Source organism: Neovison vison, chromosome 6 (assembly GCF_020171115.1).
Source record: "Neovison vison isolate M4711 chromosome 6, ASM_NN_V1, whole genome shotgun sequence".
Classification (NCBI taxonomy): Eukaryota; Metazoa; Chordata; class Mammalia; order Carnivora; family Mustelidae; genus Neogale; species Neogale vison.
This window is the reverse complement of record NC_058096.1, coordinates 208,590,740-208,611,153: the sequence shown is the minus strand read 5'-3', so window position 1 is coordinate 208,611,153 and position 20,414 is coordinate 208,590,740. Positions and strand designations below refer to the sequence as shown.

Genomic DNA, 20,414 nt, shown 5'->3' with positions numbered 1-20,414 from the left:
CATTTGATAGCCTCACTAAGTATTATCTCCTGCTTCATTATAATAATGAAGTAAAGCACAGGTTTTCTGTGCTTTACTTCAACTACTGTAGTTAGTATGGCAAATGTTAATGAGACCCATAGGTTGCTTCTTATTGCTTTAAGAGGAATTATTCATGTTGTTTGCTGGATGTCTGAAAGCTAGTTGAACTCAGTGTAGTTTCAGCAGCCTAAACTCACACCAGAAAGTATTTTCTTTTATTACTCTTGGTTTATTTGCGTGCATAAAGCTAGACATTTGACTTTATGCCTTCAACTGTAAAGATTGACGTTTCGAGCATTTTTCCCCAGGATTTGTACTAACAGCATGCTAATTGACTTAAACCAGGCATTTTAAAATCTGCATTAAAAATTACTGACTTTATGAAAAGAAGTTTTTCCTAACTCGTCCTATTTTCTTTTCTTTCTGTCTTTTGTTTTTCTTTTTTTGTAAGCCAGGGTGTATCAGAATAAAATCCTGTGGGCCATTAGATCAGTGGTAGACATTTTGGGCCACGAAGTTTTAAAGGTTATTCCCTTATTATAGGTAATAAAGCAGAAGAAAGGCATTTAGTAAGTGACTTGGCCCAAAATTGCAGAACCAGAATTGGAATTAGCGACTCCTTCATAACTAGATTTTCTTGGTTGAAGATACAGTCTTCGTTAAATTTTTGAATAGGTAATGCATTCATGTAGTTCAGGTTTCAAGAAATGTAAACAGATATGCAATAAAAATACTTCTTGGCTTTGAGGCCATCTGCTGCATCTTACTCAGTTGTTAGCTTCTTATTTATCCTTTCAGATCATTATTATTTTTTTTTAAGATTTTATTTATTTGACAGATCACAAGTAGGCAGAGAGGCAGGCTTGGGGCAGGGCGGAGGGGGGTTGTGGAAAGCAGGCTCCCCGCTGAGCAAAGAATCCAATGCGGGGCTCAATCCCAGGACTCTGAGATCAAGACCTGAGCAGAAGGCAGAGGCTTAACCCACTGTGCCACCCAGGCGCCCCCAGATCATTATTTTATTCTGTTACAGTTGTGTGTTCTCCTCCCCCTTTTGTAGACATTGGTTCTATACTGAGCACATTTTCTTGCACCTTGGTTTTTTCTGTTTTTTGTTTTTTTTTTTAAATTTCATGTATCTTGGAAATTAGTTCATAAAGGTCTCCCACCCCACCTGGCCCCTGTCCCCGCTTCTGTCCTTCCCTCCTTCCCTTCTTGCGCCCCGACCCCCCACACCAGTCTCACTCTGATTTCTGAAAATACTCCTTAGTGAGAATTCTGGAAAGAACCCAAGTAGAAGATGCTTCTGACAAGTAATCTTAGAAGGTTTAAAAATTTTTTTTTTTTAAGATTTTATTTATTTTATTTGACAGAGAGAGAGAGATCACAAGTAGGCAGAGAGGCAGGCAGAGACAGAGGGGGAAGCAGGCTCCCCGCTGAGCAGAGAGCCCGACGTGGGGCTCGATCCCAAGACCCTGGGATCACGACCTGAGCCGAAGGCAGCGGCTTAATCCACTGAGCCACCCGGGCTCTTAGAAGGTTTTGAGGAAGCTTTTCATTTCCGATTTGACTCAGTAATTTTGTCCCCGTCACTATTAACAAAACCATCTCCCTCACCTTAAAATGTTATATTTGAGAACGAGATAGAAAAGGGTAGTAAGAAATATTTGAGTTGGTTAAAAAAAATCTGTTGATTTCTTTACGATAACTTGGTAATTTGAGTCAGGGACCAGCTTGAGAGTTGCCTCTACAAGTGTCTCGTGTGCACGTGGATTATGTGAACAGACTGAAGAGGACTGCTTCCCGTGACTGAAAGGACTAACCGACGTTAAGACTAAACACTTGAGAGCATTGCTTTTCAAATGAGGCTTTGTGCGTATGTTCATGGAGGTACAAGAATTCTAGGGTCATAGAATTTTTGTGCTTTTATTTTGATAATTCAAATCATTATAAGCATCTGCTGGACCCTTTGCCTTATTACAACAAAATACTGTTAACATAGTGACCCGTATTTGCATTTAATATTGTGTTTAACGGTTTGAACTTTCAAGCTAGTGTTTTTCAAACTGGGATCTGTGGGCATCCTGTCAGGGCTCCTTGAGAATTTGACTTTTCTTGAAAATATTTTTCAAGTTTGAGAAACACTGTTTCAGAGGAATTTTATATGTCTAAACAATTGATATATCAAACAGCAACCAACTTCATCTATTTATTAATAGGTCCTTAATACACTGCCTTAAGCCTGTTGCAATGAGTGAGCTTCTGGTAGCTTTCGGATGGTGTACCATGCATTTGTCTGAAATTGATTTTTACAAGTATTTTCCCCCTAATATGAACTGACTTAATTCTTTCCAAGTTTAAATGGATTTGCTGAGTTTCTGATGGGTTTCTTATATAAGAAATCTAGTTAACTTTGACTTTTTTTTCAATTTAGGAATTGATTCTGAAGGCCACGCCGCTAACTTTGTAGAAACAGAACAAATCGTGCACTACAATGGGAGCAGGGCCTCATTTGTACAGGCAAGTGGCCGTGGCCGTGAGGCGGCCCGCCAGCCCTCCTTTGCTTCCATCGGACTTTCTTCCCTGGTGTTGAAATTTCCCTCTGCTCCCCTGCTTCTTAAAGTAATACTGTTGTCTGAGATGTGGGAAACGTCCCCTCAGAACAAAGCTACTCCCATCACCTGGCACTCACCTGCCCACATTTCCTGCCCTTGAATTAATTAAATCCCTACAGAGAGGGGAGGAAAGGAGGTCCAAGGGTAATGGAGGTGGAGCTACTTCCCCACTTCACCCTCTCCACTTCTTCAAGGCAGTGATGACGGGACAGAAGGTAGCTGGCGAGGGCGTTACGCACCCCACATCTTTGGGGGACAGTCTGTCCCCTGTTGCCGCCTTACGGTGCTGTGGGTCGTTTGTTCTCTAGAACAGTAGTGGCTCAGCGTATTTGTAAGTTCATGAACATTCTCATCCGAGGACCAATAAAGCATTTTCTAGTTTTACCATCATGTCTGAATTCACGACAGGTACAACTTAATAATTGCTTGTAGATAAATTCATTTATTTTGGAGCTTAGGGGAAGCACAGAACTATGCACTCCCCAGGTAGTCAACGTGTATATAAAGCCAGGAGGAAAAGTCCTTTCTGACTGTATTCCCACGGAAGAGGAGCTGTAGGAGTGGGTACCCCCAGACTGCTCTCATAGTTGGTAGGTTGTAGTCATGCTTTTCCCTTTGCGGTCAGTGATGCACACACACCCCAGACAGGAGATAAGCTGAGAAATACAAGTTTGTGTGTATGTTTCTTTTCATATTTCTCTCTTTTCTTTTAGACTCGTGGATCAATACCCGTTTTCTGGTCTCAAAGACCAAACCTCAAGTACAAACCACGGCCGCTAATCAACAAAGTAGCAAATCACGTGAGTATCTTCTGTGCTTTTCTCCTTGGCTAAAAATAGGAGTTTCGTGTCATGAATCCGAATCCTCACGAGTCAGAACCCAGCATCTCTGCAGCCATTCTCTTTGGTTCCGGCACCTGCTGAACCTCTGGCCCAGAGGCTGCAGAGATGGCACATTGGGAATGTGGAAAACTCGGAAAACTCGTGGATGATGGGACGGCATGGTGGATTCAGACTTTAGAGGTCCTGTAAGATTGCAGCTTCATGGCATTCTGTAGTCCTCGGTGTGTTCTGTTTGAGGCCATGCTCGGAATTAAAATATGGTATTTTCGCTCAGAATCTAGCGGCTTATAATGGCTGCGTACGACATGCTATTTAGAACGCCTTGAAGACCTGGTCCCAATCCTAGTGTCATTCTCTCGAATATACAAACAGGACGTTGAAGGAGATACTTTAAAAAGTTTTATAAATATAGTGTCATTTGGTGAAGCATGTAATTCTTTTTTCTCTTTCTAGATGGATGGTTTCCAAAGGCATTTTGATTCACAAGTAATTATTTATGGAAAACAAGTAATAATCAATCTGGTAGGTTTCTTACTTGTTTCTTGGGGGAACAAAAAAAACTTCACATTTGAAAAAATACAACATGTACCATTTTAACTGTTGTGAAGTGTGCGGTTCAGTGGCATTAATGTGCTCGAAAGTGTTGTGCTCCTCACACCGTTGACCATTTCCAGGACTTTGCATCCCACCAAACAGAAACCCAGTGTCCGCTAAACAATAACTTCCTGTTCTCCTTCTGCCCTCAGCCTCTGGTAACCATCTACTTTCTACCTGTATAAATTTTCCTATTCTAAGTTCCCTCTGTGAGAGGATCATAGAAGACTGATTCCTTTGGGTCTTCCTTATTTCATCAAGCTTAATGTTCTTAAGGTCTGTCCACGGTACAGCATGTATCAAAATTTCATTCCTTCTGAGGACCGGATAACATTCCTTTGTATGTTCCATACTTGGTTTATCCATTAATCTGTCGACAGACATGGGGTTGTTTCTACATTGTAGTTGCTGTGAATAGTGCCGCTCTGAACATCAGTGTGCAGGTATCCATTTGAGTCCCTGCTTTCATTTCTTGTAGGGCTATACCTAGAAGTTGATTGCTGGATCATATGGTGATTCTAGGTTTAACTTTTTAAGGAACCACCGCTATTCTTCATGGTGGCTTCTTTGTACGATCCCACCGCAGTGTGCCAGGGTTCCGCTTTCTCCACATCCTTGCCAAAACTTGTTATTTTCAGGGTCTGTTTTTTTCGTTTTTTGATTATAGCTGTCTTTATGGTCCTGGAGTGGTGTGTCATTGCGGTTTTGATTTGCATGACTAGTGATGTTGAGCTTCTTTTCATGTGTATATTGGATAGCTGTATGTCTTCTTTGGAGATAGGTCTACTCAAGTATTTTGCTCATTTTAAATCAGGGGTGGTTGTTTTTGTTGAGTTATGGTAGTTCTTTATATATTCTGCAACTAATCCCTTATTAGATGTGCTTTGCAAATGTTTTCTCCCATTTTTTTGTGTTTTTTTGATAACTGCTAGTTATAGGTTTATTCAGATTTTCTGTGTTTTTGTGATTAATATTTTGGTAGATTGTTTCTAGAAATGTGTCCATTTCATCTAGCTGGCCTGGTTCATTGACCTACAAATGTTCATTGAATTCTGTTACAATCCTTATTTTTTTTTTTTAAGATTTTTATTTATTTATTTGACAGAGAGAAATCACAAGTAGACTGAGAGGCAGGCAGAGAGAGAGAGAGGGAAGCAGGCTCCCTGCTGAGCAGAGAGCCCAATGCGGGACTCGATCCCAGGACCCTGAGATCATGACCTGAGCCGAAGGCAGCGGCTTAACCCACTGAGCCACCCAGGTGCCCTGTACAATCCTTATTATTTCTTCAAAATCAGTAGTAATATCCCATCTGTCATTCCTGATTTTTTTTTAAGATTTATTTACTTGGGCGCCTGGGTGGCTCAGTGGGTTAAGCCGCTGCCTTCGGCTCAGGTCATGATCTCAGGGTCCTGGGATCGAGTCCCGCATTGGGCTCTCTGCTCAGCAGGGAGCCTGCTTCCCTCTCTCTCTCTCTGCCTGCCTCTCCATCTACTTGTGATTTCTCTCTGTCAAATAAATAAATAAAATCTTTAAAAAAAAAAAGATTTATTTACTTGACAGACAGAGATCACAAGTAGACAGAGAGGCAGGCAGAGAGAGAGGGGGAAGCAGGCTCCCTGCTGAGCAGAGAGCCCTATTCAGGGCTTGATCCCAGGACTCGGGGATCATGACCTGAGCTGAAGGCAGAGGCTTAACCCACTAAGCCACCCAGGTGCCCCTGTCATTCCTGATTTTAGTAAATTGAGTCTTCTCTTTTTTCTTGGTCATTATAGCAAATAGTTTGTCAGTTTTGATCTTTCAAAGAACCAGGTTTTGTTTTCATTAATTTTTTTCTCTATTTTACTATCCTTTGTTTATCTCTGATCTTTTATTTCCTTCCCTTTGCTAGCTTGGAGTTTCATTTGCTGTTCTTTTTCATTCCTTAAAGTGTAAAATGAGATCCTTGATTTAAGGTCTTTTTTAAAAAAACATTTTATTTATTTATTTATTTGAGACGGGGGGAGAGAGAGAATGTGAACGTGTGCAAGCAGGCGGGGGGCAGAGGGAGAGGCGGGAGAGAGAATCCCAAGCAGACTCTGCTGTGAGTACAGAGCCCGAGGTGGGCCTCCTGTTTTACAACCCGTGAGATCATGACCTAAGCCAGAATCACTAGTTGGCCATCAGCTGACTGAGCATTATTTTTGAATGTATGTGTTTATAGCTTCAAATTTCCCTTATTGCTGCTTTTGCTTTATTTCATACGTTTTGGTATATTGTATTTTGTTTTCATTTGTCTCTGTTTATTTTCTAATTTCTCTTGTGATTTCTTCCTTAACACAATGATTGTTTAAGAGTGTGCTGTTTAGGGACGCCTGGGTGGCTCAGTCAGTTAAGTGTCTGCCTTCCACTCAGGTCATGATCCCAGGGTCCTAGGGTGGAGCCCCATGTCAGGCTCCCTGCTCAGCGGGGAGTCTGCTTCTGCCTCTCCCTTGGCCCCTCCCACCCCCACTTGTACGCTGGGACACTCTCTCAAATAAATAAATAAAATCTTCAGGAAAAAAAGAATGTGCTGTTTAATTTCCTCATATTTATGAAATCTCTGGTTTTTCCTTGTTATGGAGGGTTAGCTTCATTCCACTGTGAGTAGAAGAGATACTTTGTATGACAGTTACTGAATTTGAATATGGAATATTATGAGGACTGGTCTTGTGGCCTAACAGCTACTCTGTCTCGGATACTGTTCCACGCACACTTGAGAAAAATGTGTATTCTGCTGTTATTGGGTGGAGTGTTTTGTTTATGTCTCTCGGATCTGATTTGTTCGTAGTATTTAGGTTGTGTTTGCCTACTGATCTGTCTGGCGGTGCTGTCCATTACTGAAAGGGAGCTGTTGACATCTCCAGCTATTGTAGAATGTTTCTCTCCCCCTTCAGTTCTTTCAGTGTTGCTTCCTTTATTCTTGGGCTCTGATGTTTGGTGCGTGTGTATCTTCATTGTTTTACCTTTGTGGTGAGTGGACTCTTCTATCACTATATAATGTTATTCTTTGTCCTTACAACAGTTTTTGACTTGAAGTCTGTTTTGTCTCATGTTGCTAGAGCTGCCCCTGCCCTGTTTTGATTACTAATTATTTGCGTGCAATATTTTTCCATCCTTTTACTTCCAGATTACTTATGTTTTTATTTTTATTTTTATTTATTTATTTATTATTATTATTTTTTAAATATTTTATTTATTTATTTGACAGAGAGACAGAGATCACAAGTAGGCAGAGAGGCAGGCGGGGGGTGGGGAGCAGGCTCCCTGCTGAGCAGAGAGCCCGACCTGGGGCTCGATCCCAGGACCCTGACATCATGACCCTATCTGAAGGCAGAAGCTTAACCCCCTGAGCCACCCAGGTGCCCCTTTATTTTTATTTATTTAAGATTTTATTTATTTGACAGAGAGTTCACAAGTAGGCAGATGCAGGCGAAGAGAGAGGGGAAGCAGGCTCTGCGCTGAGCAGAGAGCCCAAAGTGGGGCTTGATCCCAGGACCTTGAGATCATGACCTGAGCTGAAGGCAGAGGCTTTAATCCACTGAACCACCCAGGCGCCTCTACTTGTGTTTTTAGATCTAAAGTGATTGTTTTATACAGCATATGTTTGGATCATGTTTTTTAATTCATTCTGTCAGTTTGTGCCTATTGATTATAGAGAGTTAATCCATTTATACTTGAAGTAATTACTTCTTTGTAGAGATTTAGTTCTGCCATTTTGTTCTTTGTTTTCTATATGTTTTATAGTTTTTTTTTCCCCTTGTCTTCCTCTATTACTGTCTTGTATTGAATTTTTTTGTAGTTATATATTTTGATGACCTTCTCATTTTCTTTTGTTTGTATTCTGTGGATATTTTCTTTTTGGTTACCATGAAGGTTACATATAATGTTTTAATTAAAGTTGTAATATTTGGGGCGCCTGGGTGGCTCAGTTGCTAAACGACTGCCTTCGGCTCAGGTCATGATCCCAGGGTCCTAGGATCAAGCCCTGCATTGGGCTTCCTGCTCAGCAGGTGGGGAGCCTGCTTCTCCCTCTCCCACTCTCCCTGCTTGTTTTCCCTCTATTGCTATGTTCCTCTCTGTCAAATAAATACATAAAATCTTAATAAAAAAATAAATAAAGTTGTAATATTTAATTTGAATTGGTATTAATCAACTTCAGTTTGCATACAAAAACTTGATTCCTGTAAAGCTTTGTCCCTCTTTATGTTATTAATGTCACAAATTACATCTTTATACATTTTGTTCCCAGTAATGTAGATTTATAATTTCTTAAATGCATTTGACTTCTGAGTCCTATAGAATATAAAAAAATGGAGGTATGGATCAAGATTATAGTAATGCTGCCTTTTTTATTACCTTCACAGGAAATCTGAATACTTTCACATGGCTTCAGCCTGTTTATATTCTTTCATTCCAACCTGAAGGATCCCTGTTAGCTTTCCTTGTAGCCTGGGCCCAGTGATAATGAGCTCTCTCAGCTTAAGAACGTCTTAATTTCTCTCATTATTTTATTTTACTTATTTATTTATTTTAAAGATTTTATTTATTTATTTGACAGAGAGAGTCACGGCGAGAGAGGGAACACAAGCAGGGGGAGTGGAAGAGGGAGAAGCAGGCTTCCCGCCAAACAGGGAGCCTGATGTGGTGCTCGATCCCAGGACCCTGGGATCAAAGGCGGACGCTGAACTGACTGAGCCACCCAGGGACGCCATTCTTTCTCATTTTTAAAGGACAGTTTTGCCAGATACAGAATTTTTGGTTTAGGGTTCTTTTCTTTCAGTGCTTTAAGTAGATCAGTCCACTGCCTTCTAGCCTCCCAAGTTTTCTGAAGAGAAATGGGCCTGTAGTCCTATTGAGAATACTTTGTATATAATGTGTTTTTTCCTTCTTGTTGCTTTTAAAATCCTCTCTGTCTTTCAGTAATTTGAATAGAATGTGTTTGGTATGGGTTTCTTTTATCATACTTGGAACTGGGTGAGCTTATTGGATTTGAAGATTTATGTCTTTCATCAAATTCAGGAAGTTTGGGGGCATTTTTTTTTTTTTTCCCCTTTAAAAAAAGACCTCTAGGCTTTTCTCTCTCTCTTTGCCTTCTGGGACTCCCAGAATGGGTGTTTATACCCTGGTATTATCCCAGAAATCTCCAGGGCTCTGCTCACTTTTCCTTATGCATTTTTCTTTCTGTTCCTCAGACTTCTTCTCTCATCTAGAAGTGGGCTGATTTGATTTTCTTCCTGCACAAATGTGCTCCTAAAACTCTGCTAGCGAATGTTTAATTTCTGTTGGTACTTTTCAGCTCCAGACTTACTTTTTAGTTCCTTTGAGTGATTTTTGTTTGTTTGCTGGTAATCCCATTTTGTTCATTTACCGTTTTCCTGGTTTCATTTTGGACTCTGTGTTTTCCTTTAGCTCTGAGCATATTTAAGACACTCGTTTTTTTAAAACCCTTTTTCTGATAAGTTTTCTGCAGGGATGGTTTCTGTCATTTCATGCTTCTCAACTGAATAAGCCTTGTTTTCCTGTCTTTTGTTATGCCTTGGTATTTTTGTTGTTGAAAATCAGGCACTGGGTGGTTATGATACGGTAACTCTGGAAGTCACATTCTCCTTTCCCTGGATTTTGTGGTGTTTTTGTTTCGATTGTTGAAGGCTGTAGTAATCCATTTGTTTTCAGATGTTTCCCAACCAGTTTTGTAAAGGCTCCCTTGTTTATGCTCACTGAAGCCTCTGTTCTTTGAGCTCATGTTCAGCTAATGTTTTGACAGAGATTTCTTTGAATGCCAGGAACCAAAACCAACAAAGGCAAAAACCAAAAAAGAGAGAACAGCCCCATCTTTGAGCCTCTGCAGATGGTTCTGTGCTGGAGCGGTTCTTCTCTGGATGGATAGGCTAGCCCAGTCATACCACTCAGCCTGAGGGGAGGGCTCCAGGTCTTCTCAGGAACTGCCAGACGTGCCTCTTGCCTGGGTGTACATGTGGCATTCTAGAATCCTCCTTATACGTGGCTGCTTCTGAATGTCCTCATTTCGCAGAGTATCACCCTGGCTTCTGTAGCCTGTAGACGGTTTGTTCTGTGTTTCCCGAGATCCCTTGCTCTCGGTGGCTGTTGGTTTGTAGTTCTCTTGTGGCGTGTATGAGCCATGTCCACGTTGTGCCCTGCTCATGTTCAGAGTTGTGCGAGGCAGAAGACAGGCAAACCCATCCTTCAGGTCAGAACAAAACATAGGCGGTAACTTGCAGATAAGGTCTGGGGCCCTCTCTCCAGTTTGAGGAGGTGAACTGAGAACTTGGTTGTGGCTTAGGACTGAGACTGTTACTGCCCCAGGGACTGGGTGGGGTAAAGGCAAGTAAAAATGTCACAGAACTGTCCTACAGTTTTGAAAATAGCTTTTTTTTTTTTTTTTTTTGTCGGGCATTTGCTTCACTGCTTTAAACCTTTGATTGTTTTCCAGAGCTTCTACAAAGGCGGCTCAGATAGCTTCTGTTGTTTTCAGTGTTTCTGTGTGAAAACAAGAGCTTGGAGCTTCCTGGTCCACCATTTTGCTGATGTCGCTTATCTCCTTTTAAAGGAACTTAAAGCTGTGGTGTTTTTCATTTTTTACAGGTGAATCAGAAGGGCTCAGAAAAACCACTTGAACAGGCGTTTGCAACAATGGTGTCTTCCTTGGGCAGTGGAATGATCAGGTACCTCCCTACAAATTAGGTCTTTTCGGATTAGATGTGCACTTACATATCCGGGTTCCCTCCTCACCCATGGGCATCCGTTCCCACACCCCCAGCGGATGCCGGAAACCACACATGGTCTTGAAGCCTACGTTTACCAGGATTTTCCTTAGACACACATACCTATGATAAAGCTTAATACATAATGTCAGCCCAGTAGCAGATAAACGAATAATAGAATAATAACAATAATAGTAGAACAATTAAAACAATATATTGTAGGAAGAGCTGTGTGAATGTGGTCTCTCTCAAATTACCTTGCCGTACTATAGTTGTAAGTGTTGTGATGATGTAAGGGGCTCAGTGCCCGTGTGATGAAGAAAGCCCAGTGATGTGGGCACTGTGATGGAGCATCAGGCCACTGGCAGCCTGACCGCATGTCGGGAGACCGACTGCTTTCAGACCATAGTTGACTGGGAGCTAACGCTGTGGGAGGTGAAACTGTGGATAAGGGGAAACTACTGTACATAGATCTCACTAGACATTCGGTGTCCCCCACTTTCCAGAAGTCTGTGTCACACTGCTTTGCTTTTACAAAAGACCCACGTTGCCTCCTGTTGTCGCTAACCTAAAGAAAGCCAAAGACAATTTTTCACTTTTTTTTTTTTAAGATTTTATTTATTTATTGACACAGAGAGAGAGATCACAAGTAGGCAGAGAGAGGGGGGGAAGCAGACTCCCCACTGAGCAGGTAGCCTGATGTGGGGCTCGATCCCAGGACCCTGAGATCATGACCCAAGCCAAAAGCAGAAGCTTAATCCACTGAGCCACCCAGGTGCCCCTGATTTTCACTTTTTTGAGAAGGTCATTATCAAGCTGATGGAGGGGGAGGTCTTTGTAAGAGCAGAGTGGCCTGTGGCATGAGGCAGACATTTGGACAGCAGGGGGCACTCTTTGTTTATGTTACTTTAGGTCCGTTGGAACACTCCACCTTTGGGTAGAGTGGAGTCCTGAGTTATAGTTCAGCTACCCCCCCCCCGCCGCCCCCCGCCTCCAGCAATACTAGATCAAAGCTTGATTCTGTTGGCTTGAAGTTTTTCTCTGACACAGTTATATTGCCCAATAACTTCTTAAGGGTCAGATTTTAATTTTGAATTTTGTGAAAGTTTGGTCCCTGATCAAAATCCCCTCTGTGAGGCTCTGTGTCGCATGGCCACTGGGTCATGAATTTGGGTTCCTCATGATCATTTGGTGCGATCTCTGTGGTCCTGACCCCCACATGAGCTGGAGAAGTTTACCCTGGCATGGAGACCTTGTCGGGAGCGGCAGATTTGCCTCTGTACGTCACCAGGCTGCACTCGCAGACTCTGCGTGGCCTTGTCAAAAGAGGGGAATTCTAGAACATGCCACAGCTGCCCTGTGGAAAGGTGCGGGGTCATGAGTCAGCCCGTTTGGAGTTTGCTGCAGCAGGAAACTGGGCAGGAGGTGAGGTGCTGTGGTAGGAAGTGGTCACAGGCACTGGGGGGAAACTTTCCAAAGAAATAGTTTGGGGTTATTTAGGGAGAAATTTGTTTAACCTATGAGAAATTTTAAGCATCCACAAAAATAGAATGATATAATGAACCTTTGGGGAAGAATTTAAGTGTCTTTCCTCCAACTCAAAAGCTCTAGCAAATTCGTCAGATCCCCACGCCAGGCATACTTCTGCTTTCTCACAGCGGGACTTTCTTAATCACTCTCTGGAGGACTTAGAGGAACTCAGAATATACCTTAGACCTGAAAAATGAGAATCTCCGGGGTCCAGCGTGCATACTTTGAAAGCAGTTTGTCTGCTGGCTGCTGTGTACCCCCTTTTCGGTGAAGGTCCTCTGTCTGCCCCAGAGGCTTCCCGAGACTCTTGTCTCAGAGTCGTCTTGGGTTTGTAGCAGCTGCTGACTTCGAGAACGTGCAGTGTCAGTCAGGGTCTAGGGTTAATGCCCTTGGTGTTTCCAGGAGCTTGGAGGCCACACACAGCCCTCACCTAGAGAGTGAAGACCCAGAGCTGTTGTCATTTTCCTTCTGTGAGCTCGAAAGACCACTCGACAGAGGAGCATATTAAAGAAGTATATTTTTTATTTTAGTAAATTGTTTTAAATTTAGTAAGTCCGTATTCTAGAAGGCAGGGGGAAAGATCAGTCTGTTGGTTAACGGGAAATTAAATGGTACACTTACTGTCATGTTTCAGATATCGGTCTGTTGGATTGATTCACTTTTTAGTGGTTCAGTGGTTGTTGCTTTGAGTAAATGAAGTGAATGACCAGAAGGAGAAGGGTCATGTGGTTGCGTTTCTGAGGAATGGTGAGCCTCGTTAGCAATGGGAAGTTTTCCTTTTGGGAACTGAATGAGAAAATGAGCTGTGTAAGCTGACGTGTCTCTGAGCATTTCTTCCTAGAACTTGGAAAGAAGCAGAACTGCTTGACTGTTGGGGTCAGATGCAAAATAATACATTTATAGTCCTGCGTTGCCAAATTGTAATTCTACAGTTCATTCTTAGGAGATACCAGTGTGATTTTAGAAGGATGTACGCTAAGAATCCCAATGCATTTAGGTGCTAGCTAGCTGCTTATGTCCTTCAAGCCAGTCTAGGGCTGTCGCTTCTGTGGGAGTACCCTGAAGTGACTGTCCCTCTGTTACTCTTGTGGGAGCAGCTTCTGGAAGAACTTGCCCCACTCCGGCTTCACCAGGTGTAGCCTCGGGGCTTGCTAACCTCTGCTTTTTTACTGATTTTTAAGGAGACCGTTCTCACCTCATCAGTGAGATAACCATTAAGGTGGCAGGAGCTACTAGACCTGCTTAGAAGCCCACATTCTCCTGCTGCTCCTTCAGTCTGTTGGAGCAGAGGGAGTGATGTGGGGAGTGACGGGAGGGCAGATGCCTGCTCTGACTTTCACTGTGTAGGCCAGAGCTCGCTGTCCTTCCAGTCCTCCTAGTTATGACCTGCCCTGGTTCCTGACTCCCTTGACTTTCAGGAATGGGTTCATGATTTTCTTTTCCCCTCGCTCTCAGTTAGCAACATTTTCCAGCTCACAGTAGGACACCTTCACTGTCAGATGTGTTCTGACCTTCAGAATTGGGCGTGTTAAATACCAGATAACTAAAAGCAATTAGCTAACCCATTGCCGATGGGCAGGAAGAGTCCCTCTGCCGCATCTATGTGAGATGTACACATAGTGCTAAAGACGGCGGATGTTTTGATTTGTTAAAGAAGGTGATGGACAGTAGGTGACCAGAGTGGGGGCCGTGCTTCCTTGGCGCTTCCGACAAACCCCAGTACAGATCCGACACTTGTCGAGTCCTCCTCGCACTGATTGGAGTTTGACCCTTTTGAACATTTTAACGGATTTGAAAAATAATAAAAAGGGACCTTGGGGTCCCTGAGGGTAGGGAATATACCCTGGTTATTCATTTGGCTACAGCTCCTTTATATTATATACCCGATTGCTGTACCGGAGTTCACTTTGCTTTGTGCTGGGCTGCTTCTCTACTCCTGTCCCAGGGCATGTAGAAGAACACGTGAAGATAGAAGAGAGTGTGTGTGTGTGTGTGTGTGTGTGTGTGTGTGTGTAAACCCCACACACAGTGAAGAAGAAAATCAGTATGCTCAAACGGAGGCAAATCAGCTTATGAACGTAATAGTAGAAGGAAAGTGACTAATCTTTGGTCAGTTTCTGCATATTTTTCTTTTGGTAGATATGTTGCCTTTGACTTCCATAAAGAATGTAAAAATATGAGATGGGATCGACTAAGTATTCTCGTGGATCAGGTAGCAGAAATTCAAGATGAACTAAGGTAAGCTATATCATTCCTCCGTGGAGGATTTTTTTTTTAATTCTTAAAAGCAACCCAAAGCCAGGTATTTTCACGTTTTTCGAATCAGCTGCCACCTACTTACAAAGCTTTACATAATTGAAGTTCATGTACTAGTATTTTTATATTCAGCTGTTTTCACTGAGCACTCTGTCGCAGATCTCTGATTTTGTCTCTTTAAGGATGGTGTTTAATGGCTTTTCTGTTTCATAATACAGGTTCAGTTAAGTGTTCTTTTTCATACTAAGCATCTGGCTTGTTTTCTTTCCTCTTCCTACCACAAAAGATTGAGCCGCAGTAAATCACTCTGGGCATACATATTCTTCTGTGAAAATTATTTCCTAAAATAGATTCTTGAGAGTAGGATTAATGGTTCAAAGGGTCTGAATAACTTAATGGTCCTTTCCATGCATGTTTACCGTGTTATTTACCACATTGGCTCCCGGGTTTGTGGTCGCCTCAGCACATGTCTTCACTTACTCTAAAGCCAGAAAAAATCATGTTGTTCTGCCTGTGTATAGTTCTATCCCTGGCAACCCACGGGCACTTGTTCATGTTAGTTGCACAGTGACATGGTAGAGCTTTTTCCCTCGGCATTTCTGTTTTTAGAAATAATATTTTGTATATATTAAGTAGTAGACTGCAGTTAGTTAAATCTGCTCTCTTTTCCTACGAGGTTTTATCCGGAGCAGCTAGTGAAGGGGGACTGACATACTTTGTTACTGGGCTAGAGTGACACCAGCTGGACTTGGGACACTGTCAGAGGAGGGGGCTCCTTTGGTTTGCTCCTTAATTGCTGCCGTGCAAGAGTGTGAGAAGGAGGATTGACCCCAGGATCTCTCTCCCTCCCCAACCACTGTGTTCCGTGGGGACAGTGGAGCTTTACCAATGACCTGCACATGACCTCTCTGGACATTTTTCCCAGGGGTTTTTGGGGAAGTGGAAAGAATCTGGGCTTCGGGGTTTTACACATCTCATTTTGAAATTTGCTGCTTTAAAAAAAAAAAAGATTTATATGTATTAGCACACGTGAGCGGGAACAGAGGGAGAGGGACAAGCAGACTCCCCCTGAGCATGGAGTCTGACTTGGGGCTCTGTCTCATGACCCTGAGATCACAACCTGAGCCCAGATCAACGGTCAGATGTTTAACTGACTGAGCCACCCATGAACCCGCAAAATCTATGTGCTTCTTATTAGCTGTGTGACCCAGGGGCGAGTTAGTTACCTTCAAACCTTGGTTTCTCCATTTGTAAAGTGGAGATAATATTACTACCTTATAGGCTCACTGTACAGTTGAAGAAGTAATATTTGTAAAATACGTAGTATGTATTTTTGAGGTCCTCATGGCGTGCCGGCGCCCCCCTGCACTCATGGCCACAAACGTACTACACACACCAGCTCCAGACAAACCTCACCAACTCTGCGTGACCCTCATCTAGATTTTTAGCCTTGGCATTTTCTTGGGGGCCCTTACTTTGGATTTTTATGATTTTTATGATTTATGATTTTTATTTGGCCCCTGGTAAATCTCTTGTGTTTCCCTGCCCATTCTGATTTTGGGGGGTAATTGCAGTAAAACTACTGTTACCTGGTGTTCATGGCGTGCTCTGTCCCGTGCACTCTGCTGAGCACTTGCGCACGGTGCGTGACCTTATTCCGACTTTGGGGCAGCGCCGCCTCGGGTTTCCGTTCGGAGAGATGAGGGTGATGATTTGAAGTTACCCAGCTGCTAAGTTGCCTGAGGAGCTAAGGCTCGGGGGCTCGGCTCTTCCCCGCCAGAGGGCGCTTTGTCCAGTTTTTTAGTTCATAGAATTATCTGGGGAAAAGTTAAAAATTAACAAAACACAGGAATCGGTGACCATGGTTGGCTCCAGTGCGGACACCTGGGTGGTGAAGGGGGGAGAAAGGAAACCTGATTTTTCAAATACCCCGTTGAATCTTTTCAATTTCGTAGAATTTGCATATATTACCCATTTTTAGAAAGATTTTAAAAGTGTTCTTAATGACAGTTTCCAGCCCTTCCTTGCTTTGGAGACTCTGACTTGAATTTATCTCAAGGCCAAGTGTGTTTATTTCTGGCAAACAGGTCAGGGAATTCTGATACGGACTGGGTAGGGTCATGTTTCGAGAAATCTTGATATACAAGGCCGTGATGAACAGCTGTGGCAGAGGGGGTCTTGCTTCTGGCCTCAGCTCTTCCAGCTTCTTTTTGGCTCTCCTGTCATCCCTCACCCCTGGGCCACGCGCTTCCCGTCCAACCCTTGAATGCGCCGGTTTCCCTGCTGTTCCGACGGGAGCCGTGACGCGAGAGGTGGTCGTCAGTGTGTCAGACTGACTGTGGTATGAGGGTGTTTATACAAATATGTTGTAGTTATTTTCTAGTGGACGCGGCCGGCATGGTGGTGACGAGCCAGGAGGGCGTGTTCCGCAGCAACTGCATGGACTGTCTGGACAGAACCAATGTGATCCAGAGCCTTCTGGCGCGCCGCTCGCTGCACGCCCAGCTCCAGGTGCGCGCGCTGTCTCTTCTCAGTCCGTAGCAGAGCCCCAGATGGAAGAAGCTGCGTCCTTAACAACCTTAACAAGAACCATTACCGAAGCAAAGGACAAAAAACATTCACAGTGCTGCCCGCGCTGACCCAGCTTTTGTGTTTTTGTCTTCCCGTCCGTAGGTGTGCACATCTCCATACCTGTGGTCAGCGTATGTGTACGCAGTTGGGGGGCTTCCCCCCCCCCAAGATTTTATGTTTAAGTAATCTCTCCACCCGCCAAGGGGCTTGAACTCACGACCCTGAGATCAAGAGCTGCATGCTCCACCGACCGAGTTAGCCAGACGCCCATTTCCAGAGTTGTTAATTCTGCCTTTTCCTGCAGGATTTTGAGGAGCCATAGTTGTTTTAAGAGTTGCACTTACTAAGTTGCTACGTTTTTGGCTTGTAAATTGTACTGTAGAGACCAAATCTGCACATGTTAGTATTAATGTGAATTCTTCCCTTTGGGTTAATGGCTAGAAGTGGAATTTACTGCGTTAAAGAGAATACGCTTTCCAAGAGGGTCGTAGCCGTTCCCCTGACACCAGCGAGCACGATAAGTGAGTCTGTTTCATTGAACTCGGGCCCTCTGAGCTGTTTTTATTTAAAACTTTCTTTCCTGTTAGCACAGAGTAGCTCCTCAGGGTGGTTTTCGTGTGCATCTGTTTTATCACTGGCTAGCAGTACTGACCTTCAGGTAAGAAGTTTCCAGCACAATTTTGCTTTACCACGAAGACTGGGCTGTTGAGAAGAGGAGCTATAAATATTTTCTTGTGTTTATCCTTGGAATGAAAAACATAAAGCCCGGATTTCCAGGTCACATTGGCCTTTCTTACGAGGGGCACACAAAATGCACGCCAGGTGGTTTCTTGCCTGAACGGTAACCTTTGTTTATGACAGTTCAACTTTGTTTAGGATAATTTTGTGACACCGGGAAGGCATTATGGAGGTAGAACACCTCCTTTAAAATGAAGTGCCCTTGAATCCTAAGCAACGCGGGCCAAACGTGCGCTTCCCTGCTTGAGCACGCTCTGGTTCGTGTCGTACCCGTCCTCCTCGTGCTGTGGGACTGACCTCAGCGTATATTTTTTAATAGAAATGATAGTAGCAAAAACACCCAGAACGGTTTCCAAGCCCAATAAACAAAAACCTGTTGAACCAGGTTCTGTAATCTATACCTTAACTCTTCCACGGGCTGAATGTGGTGCTGTAAAACCTGAGCAACCTTCTGAGAGTCTTGGGGCGAGGTGCCAGCTGGTGGGGGCCTCCAGCCATGCCCTCCCCCTGCCAGCTGAGAGTCACCATGGGGGTTCCTGCGCTGTCTGGGGTGGGAGCGCGGCTCTGAGGTAGAGATAGTGAGCTGTCAGCTGAGGTTCAGAGGGACGATGGGGACTCTGAGGTGGTTGAGATCTGAGACGAGGACCCAGCCTGGGGCTCCTAATCTGTGCCCTTCGGGGAATCCGCAGGGGGATTCAGCATGTCAGGGGTCCTCTGAGGTCATGTGCAAGGGGTGCTGTGTATGTGCAGTTTGTGGGGAGATGGGTGTGGGCATGTGACATGAGGCCCCAGGAGGAGTGGGGCTGGGGCTGAGGGAAGCCTGGGGCCAGGAGTGGTAGGGACGCTAGAAGGTGCAGGCAGTGAGAGGTTAGGGGGCGGCCGGGAAGGAGGAGGTGACAGCTGGGGTCCTATTGCCGCTCTCCCTTTGGCCCCTCTGTTCCTGCGGGGCTGGGGCACAAGGGGGGCGCAGGGGGAGGAGTCCTCAGAGGGGAGGCCGTGGTGAGCTGCTGCTCCCCCAGCCCCCCACTGCGTCATAGGCAAGGACTGCGTCTCCCGCCTGCAGCCAGGGACCATGTGGTACCATGTGGTACCGTGTGGGACTGTCTGCTCCGGTCCTGAATCACGTGTGCTGCAATCGGTCACACTTGCGTATGGTGTGCTTCTTATTCCAGAGACTAGGAGTTCTGCATGTGGGACAGAAGCTTGAGGAACAAAATGAATTTGAGAAGATTTACAAAAATGGTAGGTAATTTCCTTGATAGAGGCAAAGTTGCTCAAATGGTGAATTAAATTAATAGTTTGGATTTAGGAACACCGGTTGTCACGTAAATCACTGCCCGTTGACTTTTCTGTGTTTTCACAGCCTGGGCTGACAACGCAAATGCTTGTGCCAAGCAGTACGCGGGCACCGGTGCCTTGAAGACGGACTTCACCAGGCAAGCCGTGCTTTTCTAGTAGCGCTGCAGGTCCACAGGCCTCGAGTCCCATCAGGACACCCCGGCAGCCTTTGGACTGCCGCAGAGCCCCAGTCCCTGGGGCCGTGGGTCACAGCGGTCAAGTCAGGCTTGCTGGGAGGGGAGGCCCAGGTGCTGGAGGGTTCTAAGCCTCCGTGGGTGGTTATGCCATGTGGGAGGCACCCAAGGCCCCGCAACTCTTCCCAGAGCTCGCGGTGCACCCGGTCACTGTGGGCACCCACGGGCTGGGTGGGCCTGAGGCTCAGAACCTCGGCGAAGCAGCTAGGTGATGCGCCTGCGGCTTCCCAGGACTGGACTGGTCAGAGAGAGGGCAAGGCACTGGGGATTTGTTACAGGTGTGGGTCTTTGCCATAGGGATTCCCTGGGAGCAAACTAGGATTCCTAGTCTCTGCTGTGTTCTGACCACCTAACCTGGGCTGGGTGTTTCTCTTCACATTTCTTACCTTTCTGGCTGGCCCCCGAGTGTTTCTCTCATTGTGCATTTTAGAAGAAGAATGTGTATTTCTTGGACCCGCTAGAGGTTTCCTTTGTGAGGTGTCTCCTTTATACTTTCAGAGCTGATTTTTAAAATCTTTGTAACTCACTGATCTCCATACCCCATACTTACTGGCCACAAAACCGTGGGAGAATTTAATCTATAGATCTGTAACTCAGAATTCACGTCTTTTAACCAGAACTGGGAAGAGAACGCAGCTGGGACTTCTGATGGACGGCTGGAACTCCCTGATACGGTATTACAAGAACAACTTCTCGGATGGCTTTAGGCAGGTGGGTGTGTTTAGTGCTCATGTTTGTGCCTCGAGTGGTCCTATCTTTGTATTTTTCTTGACTAATGGAATTACATCACACTGGAAGTTACTGATTTTCTTCCTCTGTTCTAGGATTCCATAGACTTATTTCTTGGGAACTACTCAGTGGATGAATTAGAATCTCATAGTCCTTTAAGTGTTCCACGGGATTTGAAATTCCTGGCTGTAAGAAACCTTTTTCAAGTTTTTTTGTTTTTGTTGTTTTTAAGATTGATTGATTGATTTG

General features: G+C 44.3%; 1 protein-coding gene across 2 annotated transcripts in view; it reads left to right on the top strand.

Moving 5' to 3' along the window:
• SACM1L (SAC1 like phosphatidylinositide phosphatase) overlaps window positions 1–20,414 on the top strand; it is a 60,974-nt gene that overhangs the window by 33,817 nt on the left and 6,743 nt on the right. For both annotated transcript variants that reach the window (XM_044253738.1, XM_044253740.1), the window contains 10 exons: window positions 2,453–2,538; window positions 3,347–3,433; window positions 3,929–3,997; window positions 10,691–10,770; window positions 14,479–14,577; window positions 16,968–17,106; window positions 19,077–19,146; window positions 19,268–19,340; window positions 20,054–20,147; window positions 20,261–20,353. In XM_044253738.1, coding sequence (XP_044109673.1) covers window positions 2,453–2,538; window positions 3,347–3,433; window positions 3,929–3,997; window positions 10,691–10,770; window positions 14,479–14,577; window positions 16,968–17,106; window positions 19,077–19,146; window positions 19,268–19,340; window positions 20,054–20,147; window positions 20,261–20,353 — 890 coding nt within the window. The remainder of the gene's footprint in view (window positions 1–2,452; window positions 2,539–3,346; window positions 3,434–3,928; window positions 3,998–10,690; window positions 10,771–14,478; window positions 14,578–16,967; window positions 17,107–19,076; window positions 19,147–19,267; window positions 19,341–20,053; window positions 20,148–20,260; window positions 20,354–20,414) is intronic.